This window comes from Chenopodium album, chromosome 21 (genome assembly GCF_948465745.1).
Source record: "Chenopodium album chromosome 21, dcCheAlbu1.1, whole genome shotgun sequence".
In the NCBI taxonomy this organism is placed as follows: domain Eukaryota; kingdom Viridiplantae; phylum Streptophyta; class Magnoliopsida; order Caryophyllales; family Amaranthaceae; genus Chenopodium; species Chenopodium album.
The window spans coordinates 14,218,428-14,232,740 of record NC_137854.1 but is presented as its reverse complement, the minus strand read 5'-3'; the positions used below and the strand labels follow the sequence as shown (position 1 = coordinate 14,232,740).

The 14,313-nt window shown below is 35.8% G+C and overlaps 1 protein-coding gene across 1 annotated transcript; it reads right to left on the bottom strand.

Moving 5' to 3' along the window:
- Window positions 1-5,099: 5,099 nt before the first annotated feature.
- On the bottom strand, window positions 5,100-8,783 carry LOC145600469 (uncharacterized). The gene is made up of 5 exons (XM_081656361.1): window positions 8,203-8,783; window positions 7,928-8,122; window positions 6,413-6,613; window positions 5,780-6,296; window positions 5,100-5,209 (listed from the first exon to the last, which is right to left on the bottom strand). The coding sequence occupies exons 1-5, from the start codon at window positions 8,530-8,532 to the stop codon at window positions 5,100-5,102; spliced, it is 1,353 nt and encodes a 450-aa protein (XP_081512487.1). The 5' UTR covers window positions 8,533-8,783.
- Between the last annotated feature and the right edge of the window lie 5,530 nt (window positions 8,784-14,313).

Sequence of the window (14,313 nt, the reverse complement as noted above, 5' to 3'; positions counted from 1 at the left end):
TAAGTCAATGTTGACTTCTTAGTTGAGTAAAACACAACACCGTGTTTTGCTTGGTTCTAAATTTTTCCTAGATGAGAAAAACACGGCACTCTGTTTTGCCTGGTTCTGAATTTAGCCTGTGTTGACTTCCTAGTTTAGAACAACACGACACTGTGTTTTGGTTTATTTACTTCTTAGTTGAGTAAAACACAACACCGTGTTTTGCCTGGTTCTGAATTTTTCCCAGTTGAGAAAAACACGCACAGTGTTTTGGTTTGTTTAAGTCAATGTTGACTTCTTAGTTGAGTAAAACAAAGCACCGTGTTTTTCCTGGTTCTGAATTTAGCCTGTGTTGACTTCCACCTAGTTGAGAAAAACACGGCGCTGTGTTTTGTATTAAAATACAAAAGCTTATTCCTAGTTGATAAAAACACGGCACTGTGTTTTGGTTTATCTACTTCTTAGTTGAGTGAAACACAACACCGTGTTTTGCTTGGTTCTGAATTTAGCTTCCTAGTTGAGAAAAACGCGGCACCGTGTTTTGGTTTGTTTAAGTCAATGTTTTTTTGCTTAGGTTGCTAGAACTTGTTCCTGATGAACCTACCAACTTTCCCATACCTTTACTAAACGTTTTTTTGCTACGTTATATTCAACTCAATGAGAACTCCTTCTGTTTTTTGGTTTCTGGTGAACAAATGAACGTCACGCTGGAAGACGTTCTGCTTTTGACCTGCTTGCCAATGAATGGCATACCTCTTGTCCCTGAAGTTAGTAGAGATCGAAACGCTTTTGGGCGCGTTTTTTCTCTAAATGCTAAGAAAGTTAGTTTAGAAAAATTAAGAAATATTTGCGTCGATCCCAACAGGGAGGATGATGCAAGAATCAAGGCTATTTGCCTTTTGATCGTTTCTTGTATCATTGCTCCGGACGATTCGGGGCAACATTGTTTGACGTCGTATGTCCAATTTGTCGAAGATTTGGACAACATCGACAACTACGCTTGGGGAGCACCATGTTGGCCTTCCTGTATCAAGGGTTAAGGCAATGGAAGGAGGATGATAGGACTACCATCGATGGTTTTGTATGGCTCATAATGGTAAGTCATTTTCTTTTTTATCCTTTTTTCACCCTTGTTTCTTTTTTTCTTAAATTTTTAACCAAGTGTTGTTTTATGTAGGGATTCTTCTTTTATCATTTCAAAAGTCTTTATGAGATCTTTGGAATTGCACAGGAGCAACAGCCTGAGATGCCACTGGCATCTCTAATTAAGGCTCTTGCGAAAGTTGGTGCCAACCACCATTGGAAGATAAATGACAAATTATATGAAAAACTGAAAGAGGTGGATGAACTTTTGGAGCCACCAAAAAAGGTAACATTAGTTTCCTTTTTTTATTCAAGTAATCAATCTTCCCCACACACCCCCCCCCCAATCTTCCCCCATTAATTTCTGTGCTAATCATTTCTTATTTACTTACTGTTACATTTTTTTTTACTAACTGTTACATTGCTGAGTGTTGATTTAGCTTGGTTCATTACATTCCTCTCTAATCTTGCTGTTAAACGTGCCTTAAATTCTTGTTAAACTTAAATATTTTTCATTTACTGACTCAGGACACTGCCCTACCTATTACATGGCATCCCTACCACCCCTCTTTGTTACCATCCCACTTGGTCGATCAAATCCGGCTCCGCACGGTAGTTGCCCCAATGTTTTGCTACAACTATGCGGAGTATCATTTTCCACATAATGTAGCAAAACAATTTGAGTCATTACAAGACATTGACTTGAGCGGTGTCGGATGTAGTCTCCATCCCATCGTCCACAAGGCGAACAAAGGGAGACATGAAATCAACTTCAAAAAACATTATTAGAATAATATCAAGGACGGGGTGGAAGCAACCCGTGAAGAGGATGCTTCCTCGGCAAGCCGTGAGGAGGGGGGATACGTTTCTGAGGAGGGGGGATACGTTCCAGAGACGGAGCCTGTGGATGTTCACCGAAAGAGGATGCAGGGGGTGGCTACTCCACCAAGCAAGATTTATGAGGGCAGAAGGATAAACCAGGGCATACATAATGGTCGATTCACGCATTCAACTGATCATGCTGATAAAATGAAGTGGAAACAAAATCAGGTACTTCAACCACCCTAAAACATCATATTATTGTAATCAAGTAATTTGGCACTGTAGAAAAATGGAGTATGCATATTTTTTGTTTTGACATTTTTTTTTTATTTCCTAGCCATTTGCTCTTATAAACGGAGTATGCATATTCTTTTTTTTTTTTTTTTTTTGGTAAGAGTAAAATATGTACTAGCTGCACTGGGCACTGCACTGAGTAAAATATTCGTTTTTCTCTGCTTGCAGTTTGTTCTGTTTATTTTCCCTTTTTTTTAATTTCCCTGGTGCTAAAAAACCACTTGGTTTTTCTCTGCTTGCAGTTTGTTCTGTTTATTTTCCCTTTTTTTTAATTTCCCTGGTGCTAAAAAACCACTTGGTTTTTCTCTGCCTGCAGTTTGTTCTGTTTATTTTCCTTTTTTTTTAATTTCCCTGGTGCTACAAAACCACTTGGTTTTTCTCTGCTTGCAGAAGCGTGCTAAAAGAAGTTGAAGACTGCAAACCTCCTCCTCTTTGTTCTCAAACTAGTTTTTTTTTAGCCGGTTCTTGTATCAATACAAAAGATTTACAAGTTTTTGAGATTTTTTTATCATGTTAATATATCATTATCCTCAAGTAATTGTCTTGAAAATTAGTTTAGCGTGTAATTAGCCATTGTAGTTTCATATCCGTAGTGATATATAAATGATATAAATACGTAGTACGCCTCAGACGTAGTACGCTTTTCCACAATCTCGTAAGGGTTTTTGCTCATTCTAAGTGTTTAGTTATATTTGGTGAAAAAAATACCAAAAAAAAATAATTTAGCAAAATCCCATTTCAATTTTTCCACAATCTTGCCAAAAAATCCTCAGTTTGCGGGGTATAATCAAGTTTTTAACTTATATTACAAATCACAAGTTTGTAATATAATTCGGATCTGTATCAGTAATATTAGATTGTAATATATTAAACTATAAACCCATCATGGATGATCAAGGTTATATTACAAACATCTCAGATACAGCAAAATGCTTAGAATGAGTTAAACGAGTTTAACAGGGGTTGAGAGGGAAGGTGAGGGGTTTTCATCACTTCATACGAATGAATTTCATATTATTAAGGGTTTTTTTAATTTTCTAAAAAAAAAAAAAGGTTAACCAAAGTCTAGTTAACTTAAGCAACCCCATTTAATAGTAGTCAATAAGGGTATAACGTGTACAAACAAAACAATAAGGTGCAGTACAAAACGTCCCCAATTATAAATTAAAATCATACTAATCATGTTGATTGTTGAATGGTTGTTGAACTTCTTTGTGTGCGGCGTCGGTGTCCTAGGCAAACAAGGCGCAGTGTTATGGATATGAATAATATATAAAAAAAGAGGAAACTGAAATAGAACATTAGTATCTATGTTACCTCGAAATAAATCAGTATCTATGTGACTATGTTCATCTATATTAAGGCAATACAAGGTGCAGTGTTTATAAATTTAAAAAAAAAAAAAAAAAAAAAAAAACCGAAATAGAACATTATCCGGCAAAACAAGGCGCAGTGTTATGGATATGAATAATATAAAAAAAAAAAAAGAGGAAACCCAAATAGAACATTAGTATCTATGTTACCTCGAAATAAATCAGTATCTATGTGACTATGTTCATCTATATTAAGGCAATACAAGGTGCAGTGTTCATAAATAAAAAAAAAAAAAAATCGAAATAGAACATTATCCTTAATCATGTTTTTGTTTTTTTTTGGGTAAATAAGTAAGTCAAATAGCACAAAACAACAATACACCTAAAGAGCACCACCACAATATTTGAACCTGTTTAAACACTGCATTAAACAATGCTCTTTAGGCCACCATGCACCTAAAGAATGAGGATAATGACAATAACACATCAATCAATCAATCAATCAATCATAGCTTAATCCCACAAGTGGGGTCGGCTAACATGAACCAAAATGATTATTCCGGGCTAACAATAATGATACACCTCAAGAAAACAATAAACAATGTTATCTGAGATATATGACTCATATACTTCAATGTCTTTGGCACAAAAGTTGAAGACTACTTTGTATGCTATGTATGAGGAATATCGTTATTGTTCTGATCAGCCATATAAGTATGGATATAGAGAAGAAGTGTCTTCTTCCTTTAAGGGTGATTGTAATTCTCAAAAGAAAATTGAAGCATTGAAGTCTAAGTACAAGAAGCATAAATTTGAAAAGGATGGGAAATCAAAGTCAGAGGTAGACAAGTATTTGGAAGAGGAAGAAATGGAAGATGATGAGGGGTTTGATATTCTAGCTTGGTGGAAAGTTAATGCACCAAGGTTTCCTATTCTTTCTAAGATGGTTCGGGATGTGTTGGTTGTATCTATCTCAACAGTAGCTTCTGAAAGCGCATTTAGCGCTGGAGGAAGGATCCTTGATCCATTTAGGAGCTCTCTTTCTCCTAAGGTTGTTGGGAAGAAGGAAGTGACAGAGTTGCTGCAAAATTATATGAGTGTGGCAGAATATTATGGCAAGCTGAAGAAGCACTGGGAGGATGAACTTAATAACTTGGATGAGGTTGAAAAAAATGGTTGAAAGGGAATCTAAGAGAATAAGCTCATTGATTTCTTGATGGGGTTGAGCCCTAAACATGAGCGCGTTCCTGGGAAAGTATTGAGCAATCACTATACCTACCATCAACAAAGCTTTTCAGTAAAGAGCAACAGGCTGAGTAGCAAAAGCAGGTGACAGAAAGTATTGAGCAATCACTTGAAGCTAGTGCAGTGTCAGCCAACAAAGTGAAGGAAAACTTCAAAAGTTCACAAGGTGGGAAGAATTTTCCTCAGAAAGAGGAAAACCAAAGAAGAGAGAATGAAGAATTATTTTTGTAACCATTGCAAGATGAAAAGACACACTAAAGATGGATGTTTCAAGATACAGGGGTATCCAGGTTGGTTTAAGAACCCACCTCAAAAGGGAAAGAAAAACTCATCATGTAGGTGCTAAAGAAGAAGGAAAAACTGTCAAGCAGTGGTGGAGCAAGTCTTAAAGGCTTCATCTGTCGAGAAAAATGAGGCAAGTACTAGTTTTGGAAATTCATCAGGATTGAGCAACTTTGCAGGTATAGTCTTCTCTAATAAGGAAAAATTTTATTATGATTTCATTGGAAAACATAATTGGATTATAGACTCCGAAGCATCAGAACATATGGTATGTGATGAAAAATGTTTGTCTGAGAAAGAGAAGGTTACAGAGATATGTTCATGTTCTTGGACCTAAGGTTGTATTGAGGAATGTCTTGTACTTTCCTGAATTTAAATGATCAAGGATGTTAGTGGAGAGATTTTATGATCAGAAAGATGAAGGGTCGTTGTATTAGCTTATTATTATATGTTAGTATTATCAGTTTCTTCTAGGGTTATTTTTTTGGACGGAGGCTTATCTATTTTTAATGAACTACTTTGTAATGTTTTTTTTTTTTTTTTTTTGACGGGTACTTTGTAATGTTATTTGGTACTTTATATGTAATGTTTTTTATGCAGTTTGCCTTTTATTGTGAATTTATTTAGTATTATATATGTTAACAAGTATAATTATTATTTAATTGCCCAAGAGATCAAGTATAAATCACAACATACCATTGTCATTGCAAAGCTACTAATATGTAGAGCACTTTAGCAACCTACTTATTCAATAAAAATACCTCTTCCTTTCTCCAAATGAGCGGTTGAAAAAGTAAACACTTTTTTGCCTTTTTTTAATCGCTTTTCCCCTTCCGGTTGAATTGTTACAGGATCCGGCATACCACGCCTCCTTATTTGCCTCACTTGAGGTTGAGGACTGCCTTGAGGACTGTTCAGTAGACCACTGTCCTGACGGGGGCTAGTACGAGGAGGGCTTGGATTAAGAGGAGTGAAGTCACGAAGAGGGGTATGAGTGTTCAGTTGAGGACTGTCCGTTTCAGAACTATCCAGTTGATGACTGTCCGGTTGAGTACGAGGAGGGCTTGGATTAAGAGGAGTGAAGTCACGAAGAGGGGTATGAGTGTAGTTAGGAGGGGTAGTGGAGTCACGAAGAGGGGTATCCGAAGTTGAGGCATGGTCGTCATTTGGAACCCTGAAACTTTGCAACAATCGCCTATCCATCTCGCCCCACATTTGCATCTGCTTCTGATAATGCTTATTCAAATCAACTCGATTAGGGCCTGTAACTCTCTTTATCTGCAGGTAAGATAAGAATAGTAGCAATAAGGTGCAAGTCGAATATAAAGAGGTTATCTAATTAAGAGGTTATCCAATATTATTTCTAAAGTGGACAGATGTGAGAATTTATTTACCTTTATAGAGGGAAGATCAGATTCAACACGTTCTGTGTCAATGATGGTGCCAAAATCCTCGAACTGTGGTGCCACCAAATCTGGACGATGATAGTACATGTACTCGTAGCAAAACAACGGTCCGACGAACGTACATAATCTAATCTGGTCGTGGAGGTGCTCTGGCAACATCTCTCGGGTGTAAGGATGCCATGTTATATCCTGTCCAATAGAAAATAAACATCATTAATCAACTAGCAGAAATTCATACATCATTAATAGCACCAGGGGGAAAAATAGAGAATAAAGAATATGCATACTATTAGCAATGGTGTTATTTCGCGTACTCCTTACTTTAAAAGATAGGATGTAAACTTCATAAAAATATGTCTAAGGTAAATGTGTATAAGATCTGCCCATATGGTAAAGAGATATCTGATATCTCCATCAACAAGACTCTCAAATTCCTATATTGTCCCCACATTATACCAGGAAAAACGACATTAGCTTGTATGGTAACATTATCTTGAACAAAATTAAGTTATCTAAATATTTCGGTTGGATATTATCAATCAAGACAATATGTTACCCCAACATTCAATGATTAGCAATATGAATCAGCATTAGGCTATGTTATGACCGTTTGCAAAATTCAAACAGATTATAACCTTCACAAGCTCATCAAAACCTCATCCTACACCGCGTTAAGTTTCAATAACCTAATAGGCCTATTCATCACTCTACCATGAACAATATCACAGGGTTTCGAACATCAAAGTCCCAAAAGGGGACCTAGTATAAAGGTGATGAACGAGTCGTTGTTCTAAATTCAGGTGGGGTTAGAAGGGGTCAGATTCATTCAGTTCAGACTTATTTGAGTCTGCTACCTAGAATCAGCCGAGGGACTTTGGTCCACATCAGATCAGGTGAGATAGGGTGGCAATATCAGGAGTCATTCTGCTTGGGTTAAATAGTAAAAAAAAACTTTGTATGAACTCAAAAGGATTACAAAGTTTAAAGTATTCAATCTTAAAAACTAATGTAAATTCAACACACTTGCATGTAGATGAAGGGAAATAAAGAGAGTTCTGCATTAAAAAAGGATTTGCAATAATGATGCTTCTCCAAAGTGTGTTTTTCTATTTAGCTGCCACTGTTGAGACTTGAGAAGAGTTGTCACTTGTAATTGCCTTTAGAAATTGATTGTAACCAAACTTGCTGCTAGTATGGAGTTTATTAAAGCTTTAATCATTCATTTTTTAAATGTTCTTTCTGTGTTGGTGTCTGGAAAGACATTCTGGTTTGGATTGGTTGTCAGAAGAGTCCTAGCTGGCTAGCAGTTGGTCTCATGAGATTCAAATCTTACTCAATCAGCAGAATACCAATTCCTAGCATGCAACATAAGTGATACCATAGACAATTAACCTTGTCCACTGAAGGCTTAATTATACCAACATACATAAATAACAACCATTAAAATAGAACGAATTCAAAATCCAAAGCAATTGAAACATTCATAAAATAGAACAAAATTACCACATCTGTCGATTGAAGTCTTGTGTCTAGTTGCATCAACTTGTTCCCTAAGTCGTGATGCAACTTTGAATAGTGATTTCCTCCAATCTTCTTGGCTAACTCCTTCACCAAAGAACTCAAAGTGTATGGCACCATTTGACGATTAAACTCGACACCAAAAATGTCAGAGATGTTGAAACGGCAAAAGAAAAACCCCTAAGGTGGAAAAAAAAAAGTTAGTTAAACTAAACGAAAAAAGGATGAGCAAAAGAAAAAGAAAAAAAAAACTTGCTTACCAAAACTAGCCACATAAATCCTACACCCGTTTCCTCATTTTTGCATCGTCTCAAACCCTCGTACAAGTATGCTAAAGCTGCTGCACCCCAAGCATAGGAGTCTACCTCGTCCAATTTTTCAACAAAGTGGACGTAAGAAGTCGTAATCTTCCCAGTTGAATTGGGAATGATAACGCAATTCACAATATAAAATAATATTGCCTTCATCTTCTTCTCAGGTTCCCTAGTGTTATTCTTATCAATACAGATCTCCTTGAGTGCAGAAAAAGTAATTTCTTTGCTCCTCGGCCCACCAAATACCCTAGGGAAAGCTTCAAAATCCTTGTACATCTGTGGCTCCGGGAAAACTGGTTTGCCCCTTTTAGGGGCAAACCGGTCAGGTACAGAACATCTTCAAGCGTGATGTTCAAGTGCTGACCATCGCCCACTGTGAAATAGGAAATCTGATCGTTTACAACCTCGTAATACCCCATTAGACGCTTAAATAAGCTCGTAGGGAAGCCGAGTTGATTTGGTAATTCATAAATTTTGAACAGGCGCAAGAGGGAGCTTCCCTCTCCATTGGAATCAATTATCCTATTGATTTCAACTTTCATATCACCGTCCAACTCCAACCAAACTTCGTTCAGGGTATTCAGCTTGTTACACCCTTTAATGCTTTTCATCATGGTTAATCAGAGACCTAAACAAAAAAATATTCAAAATCAAGGAATATTCAAAATCACATAAAAAAATATTCAAAATTTTCAAAGAAAGAGAAAAGGGTTTAACAATTTAAACAACTACAAACAGTAACAACAAATCAACAATTTAAATAGAATGATTTAAGTATTTAATTAAGTAATTTAACAATCAATTTCTCAACAATCAATTACACATTTACACTGAAAATCTGAAATAAACAAGTAAAACAACTACAAACAGTAACAACAAATCAACAACTCAAATTAACAAACATCAAATCAAATATTCAACAACCTAATAGGCCTATTCATCACTCTACCATGAACATGTCATGAAATCATACAATATCTTCACATCATAGCAAGATATGAATGCAAATCCAAATTCATGGACATTTCTTGATTCACAAATCCACAAATATCACACAATCCAATTGCCAACTGAATAGTCCCTCGTTATAGCACAAATCCAAAATCAAACAATAAACGAATTCAAAATCCAATCTTAAAAATAACACTTAAATCAAACAATAAACGAATTCAAAATCCAAAGCAATTGAAACATTCATAAAATAGAACAAAATTACCACATCTGTCGATTGAAGTCTTGTGTCTAGTTGCATCAACTTGTTCCCTAAGTCGTGATGCAACTTTGAATAGTGATTTCCTCCAATCTTCTTGGCTAACTCCTTCACCAAAGAACTCAAAGTGTATGGCACCATTTGACGATTAAACTCGACACCAAAAATGTCAGAGATGTTGAAACGGCAAAAGAAAAACCCCTAAGGTGGAAAAAAAAAAGTTAGTTAAACTAAACGAAAAAAGGATGAGCAAAAGAAAAAGAAAAAAAAAAACTTGCTTACCAAAACTAGCCACATAAATCCTACACCCGTTTCCTCATTTTTGCATCGTCTCAAACCCTCGTACAAGTATGCTAAAGCTGCTGCACCCCAAGCATAGGAGTCTACCTCGTCCAATTTTTCAACAAAGTGGACGTAAGAAGTCGTAATCTTCCCAGTTGAATTGGGAATGATAACGCAATTCACAATATAAAATAATATTGCCTTCATCTTCTTCTCAGGTTCCCTAGTGTTATTCTTATCAATACAGATCTCCTTGAGTGCAGAAAAAGTAATTTCTTTGCTCCTCGGCCCACCAAATACCCTAGGGAAAGCTTCAAAATCCTTGTACATCTGTGGCTCCGGGAAAACTGGTTTGCCCCTTTTAGGGGCAAACCGGTCAGGTACAGAACATCTTCAAGCGTGATGTTCAAGTGCTGACCATCGCCCACTGTGAAATAGGAAATCTGATCGTTTACAACCTCGTAATACCCCATTAGACGCTTAAATAAGCTCGTAGGGAAGCCGAGTTGATTTGGTAATTCATAAATTTTGAACAGGCGCAAGAGGGAGCTTCCCTCTCCATTGGAATCAATTATCCTATTGATTTCAACTTTCATATCACCGTCCAACTCCAACCAAACTTCGTTCAGGGTATTCAGCTTGTTACACCCTTTAATGCTTTTCATCATGGTTGATCAGAGACCTAAACAAAAAAATATTCAAAATCAAGGAATATTCAAAATCACATAAAAAAATATTCAAAATTTTCAAAGAAAGAGAAAAGGGTTTAACAATTTAAACAACTACAAACAGTAACAACAAATCAACAATTTAAATAGAATGATTTAAGTATTTAATTAAGTAATTTAACAATCAATTTCTCAACAATCAATTACACATTTACACTGAAAATCTGAAATAAACAAGTAAAACAACTACAAACAGTAACAAAAAATCAACAACTCAAATTAACAAACATCAAATCAAATATTCAACAACCTAATAGGCCTATTCATCACTCTACCATGAACATGTCATGAAATCATACAATATCTTCACATCATAGCAAGATATGAATGCAAATCCAAATTCATGGACATTTCCTGATTCACAAATCCACAAATATCACACAATCCAATTGCCAACTGAATAGTCCCTCGTTATAGCACAAATCCAAAATCAAACAATAAACGAATTCAAAATCCAATCTTAAAAATAACACTTAAATCAAACAATAAACGAATTCAAAATCCAAAGCAATTGAAACATTCATAAAATAGAACAAAATTACCACATCTGTCGATTGAAGTCTTGTGTCTAGTTGCATCAACTTGTTCCCTAAGTCGTGATGCAACTTTGAATAGTGATTTCCTCCAATCTTCTTGGCTAACTCCTTCACCAAAGAACTCAAAGTGTATGGCACCATTTGACGATTAAACTCGACACCAAAAATGTCAGAGATGTTGAAACGGCAAAAGAAAAACCCCTAAGGTGGAAAAAAAAAGTTAGTTAAACTAAACGAAAAAAGGATGAGCAAAAGAAAAAGAAAAAAAAAAACTTGCTTACCAAAACTAGCCACATAAATCCTACACCCGTTTCCTCATTTTTGCATCGTCTCAAACCCTCGTACAAGTATGCTAAAGCTGCTGCACCCCAAGCATAGGAGTCTACCTCGTCCAATTTTTCAACAAAGTGGACGTAAGAAGTCGTAATCTTCCCAGTTGAATTGGGAATGATAACGCAATTCACAATATAAAATAATATTGCCTTCATCTTCTTCTCAGGTTCCCTAGTGTTATTCTTATCAATACAGATCTCCTTGAGTGCAGAAAAAGTAATTTCTTTGCTCCTCGGCCCACCAAATACCCTAGGGAAAGCTTCAAAATCCTTGTACATCTGTGGCTCCGGGAAAACTGGTTTGCCCCTTTTAGGGGCAAACCGGTCAGGTACAGAACATCTTCAAGCGTGATGTTCAAGTGCTGACCATCGCCCACTGTGAAATAGGAAATCTGATCGTTTACAACCTCGTAATACCCCATTAGACGCTTAAATAAGCTCGTAGGGAAGCCGAGTTGATTTGGTAATTCATAAATTTTGAACAGGCGCAAGAGGGAGCTTCCCTCTCCATTGGAATCAATTATCCTATTGATTTCAACTTTCATATCACCGTCCAACTCCAACCAAACTTCGTTCAGGGTATTCAGCTTGTTACACCCTTTAATGCTTTTCATCATGGTTGATCAGAGACCTAAACAAAAAAATATTCAAAATCAAGGAATATTCAAAATCACATAAAAAAATATTCAAAATTTTCAAAGAAAGAGAAAAGGGTTTAACAATTTAAACAACTACAAACAGTAACAACAAATCAACAATTTAAATAGAATGATTTAAGTATTTAATTAAGTAATTTAACAATCAATTTCTCAACAATCAATTACACATTTACACTGAAAATCTGAAATAAACAAGTAAAACAACTACAAACAGTAACAAAAAATCAACAACTCAAATTAACAAACATCAAATCAAATATTCAACAACCTAATAGGCCTATTCATCACTCTACCATGAACATGTCATGAAATCATACAATATCTTCACATCATAGCAAGATATGAATGCAAATCCAAATTCATGGACATTTCCTGATTCACAAATCCACAAATATCACACAATCCAATTGCCAACTGAATAGTCCCTCGTTATAGCACAAATCCAAAATCAAACAATAAACGAATTCAAAATCCAATCTTAAAAATAACACTTAAATCAAACAATAAACGAATTCAAAATCCAAAGCAATTGAAACATTCATAAAATAGAACAAAATTACCACATCTGTCGATTGAAGTCTTGTGTCTAGTTGCATCAACTTGTTCCCTAAGTCGTGATGCAACTTTGAATAGTGATTTCCTCCAATCTTCTTGGCTAACTCCTTCACCAAAGAACTCAAAGTGTATGGCACCATTTGACGATTAAACTCGACACCAAAAATGTCAGAGATGTTGAAACGGCAAAAGAAAATCCCCTAAGGTGGAAAAAAAAAAGTTAGTTAAACTAAACGAAAAAAGGATGAGCAAAAGAAAAAGAAAAAAAAACTTGCTTACCAAAACTAGCCACAAAAATCCTACACCCGTTTCCTCATTTTTGCATCGTCTCAAACCCTCGTACAAGTATGCTAAAGCTGCTGCACCCCAAGCATAGGAGTCTACCTCGTCCAATTTTTCAACAAAGTGGACGTAAGAAGTCGTAATCTTCCCAGTTGAATTGGGAATGATAACGCAATTCACAATATAAAATAATATTGCCTTCATCTTCTTCTCAGGTTCCCTAGTGTTATTCTTATCAATACAGATCTCCTTGAGTGCAGAAAAAGTAATTTCTTTGCTCCTCGGCCCACCAAATACCCTAGGGAAAGCTTCAAAATCCTTGTACATCTGTGGCTCCGGGAAAACTGGTTTGCCCCTTTTAGGGGCAAACCGGTCAGGTACAGAACATCTTCAAGCGTGATGTTCAAGTGCTGACCATCGCCCACTGTGAAATAGGAAATCTGATCGTTTACAACCTCGTAATACCCCATTAGACGCTTAAATAAGCTCGTAGGGAAGCCGAGTTGATTTGGTAATTCATAAATTTTGAACAGGCGCGAGAGGGAGCTTCCCTCTCCATTGGAATCAATTATCCTATTGATTTCAACTTTCATATCACCGTCCAACTCCAACCAAACTTCGTTCAGGGTATTCAGCTTGTTACACCCTTTAATGCTTTTCATCATGGTTGATCAGAGACCTAAACAAAAAAATATTCAAAATCAAGGAATATTCAAAATCACATAAAAAAATATTCAAAATTTTCAAAGAAAGAGAAAAGGGTTTAACAATTTAAACAACTACAAACAGTAACAACAAATCAACAATTTAAATAGAATGATTTAAGTATTTAATTAAGTAATTTAACAATCAATTTCTCAACAATCAATTACACATTTACACTGAAAATCTGAAATAAACAAGTAAAACAACTACAAACAGTAACAACAAATCAACAACTCAAATTAACAAACATCAAATCAAATATTCAACAACCTAATAGGCCTATTCATCACTCTACCATGAACATGTCATGAAATCATACAATATCTTCACATCATAGCAAGATATGAATGCAAATCCAAATTCATGGACATTTCCTGATTCACAAATCCACAAATATCACACAATCCAATTGCCAACTGAATAGTCCCTCGTTATAGCACAAATCCAAAATCAAACAATAAACGAATTCAAAATCCAATCTTAAAAATAACACTTAAATCAAACAATAAACGAATTCAAAATCCAAAGCAATTGAAACATTCATAAAATAGAACAAAATTACCACATCTGTCGATTGAAGTCTTGTGTCTAGTTGCATCAACTTGTTCCCTAAGTCGTGATGCAACTTTGAATAGTGATTTCCTCCAATCTTCTTGGCTAACTCCTTCACCAAAGAACTCAAAGTGTATGGCACCATTTGACGATTAAACTCGACACCAAAAATGTCAGAGATGTTGAAACGGCAAAAGAAAAACCCCTAAGGTGGAA

Bases quoted from the DNA above. Each gene is read 5' to 3' on its own strand.
- LOC145600469 (XM_081656361.1), bottom strand. From the start codon at position 8,532: ATGTACAAGGATTTTGAAGCTTTCCCTAGGGTATTTGGTGGGCCGAGG. The intron at 6,297-6,412 runs GTAAATAAATTC...TCTTACCTGCAG, and splicing joins CTGATCTTCCCTCTATAAAG to ATAAAGAGAGTTACAGGCCC. The intron at 5,210-5,779 runs GTATTTTTATTG...TTTCCTTATTAG, and splicing joins TCATTTGGAGAAAGGAAGAG to AGAAGACTATACCTGCAAAG.